At 49.1% G+C, this 9225-nt stretch overlaps 1 protein-coding gene across 3 annotated transcripts in view; it reads left to right on the forward strand.

The window, feature by feature from the left end:
* si:ch211-137a8.4 (uncharacterized abhydrolase domain-containing protein DDB_G0269086) overlaps positions 1-7152 on the forward strand; it is a 28830-nt gene extending 21678 nt beyond the window's left edge. For 2 of the 3 annotated variants that reach the window (XM_018685267.2, XM_018685268.2), the window contains exons 2-4: positions 116-1695; positions 2630-3151; positions 6450-7152. In XM_018685267.2, coding sequence (XP_018540783.1) covers positions 327-1695; positions 2630-3151; positions 6450-6472 — 1914 coding nt within the window. In that variant the 5' untranslated portion in view covers positions 116-326 and the 3' untranslated portion in view covers positions 6473-7152. The remainder of the gene's footprint in view (positions 1-115; positions 1696-2629; positions 3152-6449) is intronic. The other variant, XM_051065605.1, reaches the window with a different exon arrangement.
* Positions 7153-9225: the final 2073 nt, after the last annotated feature.

A 9225-nucleotide genomic window follows, 5' to 3' on the forward strand; every position in this document is an offset into this window, starting at 1 on the left:
CTATGGTGTTGCTTCAGACTATCAACCATCTGTGCCTCTCTCTCTCTCTCTCTGCCCCCTTTTCATCCCTCTTTCCTCACCCCTTCCACCTTCCCTGTCTCTCCTTCCTCTGCAGGAGTTTGGAGGACTAGTAGGATGCTGAGTATCTTTCCTCCTTGCCACTGTTCTCCACCCAGCTCTCCATGACCTGAGAGCGCCACCACAGCGGGAGGAACGAAACACCAGAGAGAGAGAGAGAGGAAGAGGAGGGCAGAAGGTCAGGGAAGGAAGGAAGGAAGGAAGGAACACACTTTTTTTGTTGTTATTGTTTGTTTTCCCTTTGTGAAATGGCGGCGACGGAGGCCAGCGCTGCACCAGTGGTCCAGGAAGACGGGAAGACCCCCGAGAGCAAGCCGGCAGAGGCGGAGCAACCGGCTAAAAACGCCAACGCAAATTCAGAGACTGTCAACAGCGAAGTTGTCGATAAAGACGGCACTGCTGTCAACAGCGAGGTGGTCGATAACAAAGAGACTGTGAATAACGACACAGCGGCGGCAGCAGGAACCGAGGAGGAAGGAGCGGCGGCGGCAGCAAGCGGAGAGGCGGCGGCCACTCAGAGCTCAGAAAACGCTTCCTCTGCCGAGCCCAAGACCTCGTTCCTGGACTCGTTCCTCAACAAGAGCGGCCTGGGGAAGGTGATGGGAGGAAGGAAGAAGAAGGAGCAGAGCACGGCCGCAGGAGGAGGAGAGGAGAGTGCGACTGAAGGAGGGGAGAAGGAGGGAGAGAAGGGAGAGGAGGCTGCAGCAGCTGAGGGAGGAGCAGAGGGAGGTGCAGAAGGAGAGGCAGCGATAGAGAAAGCTCCAGAAAATGGAGAGAAGGAGGAGGATAAGAAAGCGGAGAAGGGCAAAGCGGCGGAGACCAAATCCTCGGTTCGGGATCTGATCAGGAAACCGGTGGCGAGGATCTTCTCCCATCGCAGCACCGAGAAGAAGGATGGCGCCACAGCAGAACCCCAGAAACAAGTAAAAGTTCGGTCCAGGTCCCTGGACCGGCTGGAAGACCCTGAGGCACTTAACACCACTGCAGACTCCACCATAGAGGAGGGAGGAGCAGCAGGAGCAGAGGGAGGCGCAGAGGGAGAGCAGAAAGCCTCGTCCTCCTCAGCAGCCACCAAGCACATGAAGCGCTGGCACTCCTTCAAGAAGCTCATGGCTCAGAAGACACACAAGAAGAGTGGCGGAGGAGGAGAGGACGGGAAGGAGGAGGGAGCAGAGGGAGGAGAAGGAGGTGGCGGAGACTCCTCCACGCTGGACTCCAAGGAGTCTGGGCAGAAGAGGTGGAAGCTGAAACGCTCCTGGACCTTCCAGGGCCTGAAGAGGGACCCGTCCATGGTCGGCATCAGCGGCAAGACCAAGAGCGGCGACAAAGACTCTGCCGACAACGCCAAGCCAGAGGAGGCGGCGGCAGAAGGAGAGGAAGGAGGAGAGGAGGCTAAGGCAGAGGGAGCAGCAGAGGAGGCCAAGACAGAGGGAGGCGAGGAGAAGGAGAAGGCAGAGGGAGGCGAGGAGGAGAAGGCGGCGGGAGGCGGGACGGTGACGCAACACGCCAACGAGATCTGGACCTCCTTCAAGAAGCGCGTCATCCCCAAGTCCAAACGAGCCAACACGGAGTGCGCCCCCAGCGGGGAGGAGGACGCCGCTGCAGCTGCCACCTCAGGTGAGGAGACGCTAACGCACCCGCCTCACACAATATTTCACAAAACAATGAATAGAGAGAAGAAGAAGTCCAGCTTTGCTTTTTCTTCTTTCATATTCCATTAATCATCTCACAGCAGCCTGATTTATCTTGTGAGCCCTTAGAGGGGGCCCGACCCTGAGGTTGGGAACCACTGCTCCACAGGTGCTCTGGTATCCATCAACTCCAGGTTTTATCTCCACAGACTGTTTATCTAAAAAGCAGTGTGGCAGGGTTAAATCTGCACACAGGCTTATTGTTCAGTGTGGTTTTACATGGACTCAGACGCTGGCAGCGTGTTCACTCCCTGTCCGGGGAGCTCAGACTGAAGTCAGTGGCTTGCTAACTCTGGAGGAGGTAATGTAATTGAACATTCTCCCAAATAAAATATTCAACATCTGATGTGGAATTCAAATCACACTGTAGCTTCAGTCAACAGTAAAGACTAAATTTAGGTTATTTCGGCTCCTGGCTGCACAAAACACTGAACCCTGGACGAAACTGAGCAAATCTGAGGCTCACTGTTAGCTGATGGAGAATACCTGTAATTCTTTAAAAACGGGAGACTGGTTTAAACTCAGTTTCTCCTTATTTCCTCCTGTGAAGAGCAGAGCTCATCTTCAAAACACAAATGAGAAGCTGATTATTCAGGCAGAGTTGCTTCAGAGTGGATAAAAATACAGAGTTGTGGGTTTTTTCCACCTTTGTTATATTCTAATCAAATCTAGCTGCTGAACGAAGCCGTAGCTTCTAATGAAACTGATCCAACCAGAGCTCAGAAATCCTAACGCCTATTAATGGTCATCCTGCAGGGAGGAGCGCTGTTGCTCCTGAGTGGCAGATTTTCCAGAGGTAATCAATGAAAATGTCATTATTCATACAGAAGCTTTAACTATGAACTCTCTTCCTCCTGCAGGTGAGGAAGGAGCAGCAGAGGAGGCCAAAGACGGCAAGTCGGCCAAGGCCAAGCGCTCGCACTTCGGCCGCGCGGTTTCCCTGAAGAACTTCATCCTGCGAAAGGGCAAGTCCACCAGCGTGGACATGGGCGAGGGCGCCAAGGAGGAGGAGGAGGCCGCAGAGGGAGGAGAGGGAGGAGAGGCAGCGGAGGAAGGAGGCGCCGACGGCGAGGCTCCTGCCACAGCGGCCGAGGAGACCAATGACAAAGAAGCGGCGGCTGAGAAGACGCCGGCGGAGGAGAGCGGAGGGGAGGCAGCAAAGGAGAAGGAGAAGGAGGCGGAGAAGACGCCGGCCGAAGCCCCGGTGACCAACGGAGAGAACGGCTGCTCCAACGGCACGGCGGAGGAGAACGCCACACACAATCACCAGGAGGAGGAGAAGACGACGGGGAGCAGCCCCGTGAAGAAGAGCAAGGAGGCGGGGGGGGTAAAAGAGGAGGCCAACGCCAAGATCATCAACGCCACGGCGGCGGTGAACAGCGGTGAGTTAGAGCACGCCGACCGGGACTCTGACGAGCCACAAAACAGCAGCAGCAAAGAAGGAGATTCTAACAACAGACAACAACAGGAAGCACCAGCACTAACAAACGATAGCAGCTGCCAACAACCTGAGCTAGCATTAGCCATTAGCAGGGAGGAGGAGGAGGGGGAGGGAGGAGGGGAGGCAGAGTCTCCACAGAACGGTGGTGACCAGAGAGAGAGGGAGAGGGAGGAGGAGGAGGAGGAGGAGGAGATGAGGAAGAGGGATCTTCGCGAGGCAGCGGTGGCCATCGTTCAGAACGTGATGTCAGCAGCAACCGACCAATTAGAGAGGGAGCTGTGTGTCGACAACGGTTTAAACGGGTGCTACGACGGCGACATTAGATACTAAGAACACACACACACACACGTTTATGGAAACACACTTAATGTGCCAAATTTAAAGACGCACACATTAGCACAAGCTAACTCACAGAGACGCATGTTAGAGGAACTGTTCACGCAAACAAAGCCACAACAAACACATACACAGGCATGTCGACTCCTCTGGGTGATTGCATGAGAAAATAATGCAGTTATTCAAAATCCCTTTAAAGAAAATGTAGTGTAGTTGTTAAATAAGTGTTTGTTCACCTGTAAATAACCTGAAAGACGAGAGAGAGAGATGGAGAGAGAAAGAGAGAGAGAGAAGCATCTGCTAATTTCATTAGAAAGTCGAGTTCATGGACAGACGAACAACAAAACCATCCACCGATAACAAGGACTCAGGTGGTGAGAGCAGATTCCCAGGGCAGCTAATAGAAACATCAGAATCTGAGCTTTTATTCGCTGCAGTCTCGGTGAAATCCGATGATGGGAGTTTGAATCTGGAGGTGGTCTGCAGAGCGTACCTGCTCCTTCCCACCAGCGCTTCACTTCCTGTTTCACACGTCTCCACCTGGGAGCTGCTGGACGCCGAGCAGCAGGAGGTGAAGCCGCTCTGTTCTCTCCTCCATTATTTATCCTCTCCGTTCAAGTGCTGCGTGAGGCTCGGTGTCCGGCAAACGTCCGGCTTTGATCCCACCACACGGCCCCGGCAGATGCTGGTGGAGAGCATCGCGGCTCCTGCCACGGTTTACCCTCAGCCTCTTTGAAGCTCACACTCTTTTGCTAAAACTGAGCTCTGTTTAACACCTGAGGCCTGAACCTGAGCCAGGAAGAGAATAAGACTGAGCACAGGCTGAAGAGCATCACACATCCTTTACTACAGGAGATGCTCTTCACTGTAGGTGCTTCCACTTTAGTCAAAACAGCTGCAACAACACAACATCCATCACATTAGGCTTTGACTGTCTAAATCAGAACCCTGCAGAGCTGCACGATCATGGCTGAAATAATCATCACGATTATTCCGATCAATATCGAGATCACGATTATTTCTCACTCTCACATTAAATAAACAGGACGCTCTCCTCTGGTTCTGATTCACACAGACCCGCCTCAACGTTTACCAAACGAACCGAGCGGAGCTCTGAGTGTTTACCTTTGTGGACAGGTGAGACGGGGCTGCAGGTTACTGCAGTCAGTCTGCTGGAGCCGGTGTAGGTCGCTGACTCTGGACAGGGACGTGGCCTCAGTTTGTGTTGGTCAGGTGTTCAACAGGTGTCCCACGCGCTCTCTGCTCTTGTTTAACATCACTCCGCCAAAAAAAAAAAAAAAAAAAACAGCAAAAAATAAATAAATCCGACATTAACAACAAGCGACTCGCTCTTCCCCTCCGGCTCCAAACATTTGATTTTGGTTTTGATGTCAGGTGACGCAGCAGGATGCGCGCGCAGCGGTAGGACCGGTGTTGGTGCAGGGTGCGTTTGATTTGTCGCGCAGCACAGCGCAGTTTTCTGCGAGCGGAGCGTTTGAGACGTGGATAACGCAGCTGATCGTGTTTGTGTATTATTTATTTCGTACACATATATATATTTATATATATGTATATAGTGTTTGATTCACTGCGCAGCCGCGGCGCCATGTTGGTTCCCGAGTCGTGTCTAGGACGCGGACGTTTGCGCAAACGGTTTTATTTCCAGGTTGTAACCGTGTTGTCATGGTAACTCTTGAACGCGGCTTCATCACACACTGACTCAGTGAACTGTGAACTGTGTGCTGCAGCTCTCAGGTTTTAATTGACACTTTTTTCAAGAAGAAAAGCACAAAAAGCTTGAAACAGCTGTGAACCTGGCGCCCTCTACTGGTTCTTCAACATCACAGTCACAGTCAGAGCCCGGCACACAATCAGCACAGATCCACCTGCAAAACTCACTTAAAGTGAAGCTTCAGGTCCTGGTCACAGGAGTGTGATGTGCTTGTTAACATGGCTGCAGGTGCTCACCATCAAATCTGATGTTTCCATGTGTAATTTGAATTTAAATAACGTTTGATTGTCCTCTCTGAGCGGACCAGTCTTCCACCCGGCCCTGAACAGTCGACACAGAGATAGTTCAAGTCTTCTTCTCCTCTCCTAGTCGTCTTCTTTAAAATGATGATTATCTCAGGAAATATTTTGCACCATTAACTCGTCCTGGAAACGCTGAGTCGCTCCAAATACTTCATGTTTCCAAACACCAGGGCCAACGTGGACCAACACAACTCCCGATTAAAACCAGCAGCAGCTTCAGAGCCGGTCCTGGACCCTGGTCGGTCCTCCAGCTGCTAGCTGCTAGCTGCTAGCTCTAACTAGGTAGTTAGCTCTGTGTTTGCAGTGCAGGAGAAAATCTGGTTTAGCAGACATCAATAAGAGCTGAGTCCATCAACGGATTAGTGAGCAAAATCAAAGTGTCACAGAGCCCCTTCAACGAACCAGATTAACTTCTCTCTCTCTGTTTGTTCCTCTCTCTCCAGAGCCGACGCCCAGAGACAGACAGACAGACAGACAGAGACAGACAGACAGAGACAGACAGACAGACAGGTGTTAGGGGAAAATCTTTTCTTTCCAGTGAAAACAAACAAACACAGGTAGAGGGTGAAAAGGGACAGACAGACAGACAGAGCGTCTTCCTGTTGTTCATCATGTGATGCTGATCCTCCACAGTGTGACCACACTTTGTCATATTCTCATGAAACTGTCGTTGTTGTTGTTGTTGTTGTGTTGCGTCCTTTAACAGAAATAAACTAACTCCACGTTAGAGAGAGCGGCATCTGCACTAAACCACTAAACACACACACACCATGTAACCCTCTTTATGTGACTGTTTATTATTATTCTCCTTTTTCCAAAGACCTATTTTTTAATACTTTTTTTCGATCTCTTCTGTTATCATTTACCAGACAAAAAGGCGGGAAACGTGTGAGGCCACACAAAGAGGATTAGAACTGCCCGGGATTCGCTGAGCAAGGAGCTCTGAGCCCCGCCCCCCTCCCTCCCTTCCCCTCACCTCCTCCTCCTCCTCCTCCCTCCCCCGTCCTCCCCCTCTCTCCCTTCATCCCTCCTCCTTCCTCCCGAACAAACGTGTTAACAGATCATGGTGAGAGAGAGAGAGAGAGAGAGAGAGAGACTGAGAGAATGAGAGAGATGCAACTCATGTAGATGAGAAGTGAAAAATAATAATTACTCAGAAAGCAATAATTCAAGCCCTTCTTTTCGCCCCCCCATCCATCCATCATCCATCATCCATCATCCGTCCATCCCCCTCCGTCACACACACACACACACACACACACACACACGACATCCAGTGTTTTTATTTTTCTTTCTCTTTGCTTGTCTGTGAGATTTTATATTGTCTACGAGAGAAAAGAAAAACGCAGAAATGTAAAAAATGAAAATCGAGACATTCCACCCCTCCTCCTCCCCCCTCCTCCCTCAACCCCCCTCCCCCTCCCCCTCCTCCAACTCCTCATTGAACTTAAACTCTGCTCTCTGTCTCTGCCGACTCCTGATTGGTGGATTTAAAGAACAAAAAAAAAGAAAAGAAAAAAAAGACTTAGTTTTATATCGACGGCCATTTTGGTTTGTAGTCCCCCCCCACCCCCCCCCCTCCCTCCCACCTCAACTCCCCTTCGCCCCCCCTTCCCTCCCTCCCCATCCATCCCAGTAGATATTTGACAGTACAGCAGGACCATGTTGCTACAGTATATAAACTGCCCTGAGGACTGCCACTTCCCAACCAACACTGCAATGTCTTCAGCTCTGTGTGTTTAATGTTTTTAGACTGTTATATTGTGTACATGAATTAAAAAACAAAAGAAAAAAAAAAGAAAAAACCACCATCCAATATTAAAGTCAAAATGTTTTTCTTTTTTTTTCTTCTCTCCTGTTTGGTTTGAATTCTTCTTTTTTCTTCTCTGTTTTATTTTTTAAAAACACATCTTCTCACTGTTACCGCAGTCTGACGATACGCTGTAATTAAAAAATAATAATAATGATAATAATGATGATGATGTTTTGTTGGTCCAAGTTTTCACATGTCCGCTAGCAAATTGTCAAGAAAAAAAATAGTACAATAAAGACTAAAATCTAACAACTAAACTGCAAGTCATTGTGGGGTTTTCTATTTTTATCTGGATGATGAGGGCGGAGGGCGGGGCGTTAACGCTGGAACACCATTGGGCGCTCATTAATCTGCGTATCGATAATCTCATCCTTTTACGTAATGGGCAGAATAATATGAGATTTCTTTGTATTAAAGTAGATCTGTGTGTATTATCTGGCAGCAGGCTGCTGGTGTTTCATGGAGACAAGTGAGGACGTCCATATGCCCGCCACCTCCACCTCCACATTTATATCTCACACCTTCACACAGAACTCAGCTTTGACCAAGACATATTTTCAGAAATTTAGTCGAGAAAAAAACGACAGAACTTTAAGTTGAGTCTGGTTCGGGGAAAAAACCACAAACTGAGGTGGTTGTTCGTGGATTTGTTGAGACCTTGTTGCTTCTGGTTCCCAAACTGAGGGTCAGGACAATGCAAAGGGCCTCTGGAAAAACTCAGTGGTGTCACTAGATGATTAACAAGATGGAAGACCTGTTGCTTCTTACAGAGTATTTTCTTTATTTATTGGGAGTTGACGTCGCTTCTTTTCAAAAGGTTGAGCTGAGCTAACAAGACAATGTAGACAACAGCCAGTTTCTAACAGTTTGCAGTTAGTTTGTGGGGCTTCTTATGTCTTTATTGGATCGCACAGTGGAGACAGGAAATAAGGTCCGGCTGGACTGAGGCCCATGTGATCTGCACTCCAACCATTCATATCAAACCAGGAGGGTCTAACTTAATCGGTCACACAGACTAACATCAGAGGGGGTTGGTGACACCTGATCGGCTGTAAGGACGATCAAAGTTCCACCAACAGGCTCATTTCATCAGGTTTTCATTTGCATATCTTTAGAGTCTCAGAGGTCACTTTATTCTGCAGGTTGTAATAAAGCAAAGTGAAGATAAAAGTGAGAAGAAATAATGAGTCTGCTCTGCAGGACTGAGTGTTTGCTTCTGTCTTATCCTGACTTTATCTCCTGCAGCTGTACATGCACTCGTTTCTCTCTTCTGTCTTCACACTCAGAGAACAGCAGTTAACACCATGTGAACTCAGTAAAGTCTTCTTCAAAGAGCTGAGGCAGCAGATCAATGAGAATAGTTTTGAGCTGTCCACTAACTTTTGGCCATGTGGTGCACCTCTTTGCACAGGTATGTTTCAGGTAAATGAACAGGCTTTGAGAGGAGTTTTTGTGGTGAATAGGTGGGAGGCGGCGCTCAGAACAGAAGAGAAACAAAAAGCAGAAACAGGAAGAAAATGTTCTTTTCATCTAACGTGGTGGGAAGAGAACGTTTCCAGTCCACGCTCAGCTGCTCCTGTCTCCAATTTCTCTTCACACGTCGATCACAATTCACTTTTGTTTTCACATTTTGAAATGAGACGTTTTTTTCTCACCGTCTCAGCTTCTAAATTTTACCTTCTCTGGGAGGCTCGATGTCCTCGTAGCTGCTGCGTGGGTTTCTTTGTCTTCTGGAGCCCGGTCTGTCCAGTCTGTTGATGAACGGCTTCATTTCCTCTGTTTCCTGTGTTAAAGCAGGTATTTTAACATTAGAAACACTTTACATGAGTCAA

Source organism: Lates calcarifer, linkage group LG21 (assembly GCF_001640805.2).
Source record: "Lates calcarifer isolate ASB-BC8 linkage group LG21, TLL_Latcal_v3, whole genome shotgun sequence".
Classification (NCBI taxonomy): Eukaryota; Metazoa; Chordata; class Actinopteri; family Centropomidae; genus Lates; species Lates calcarifer.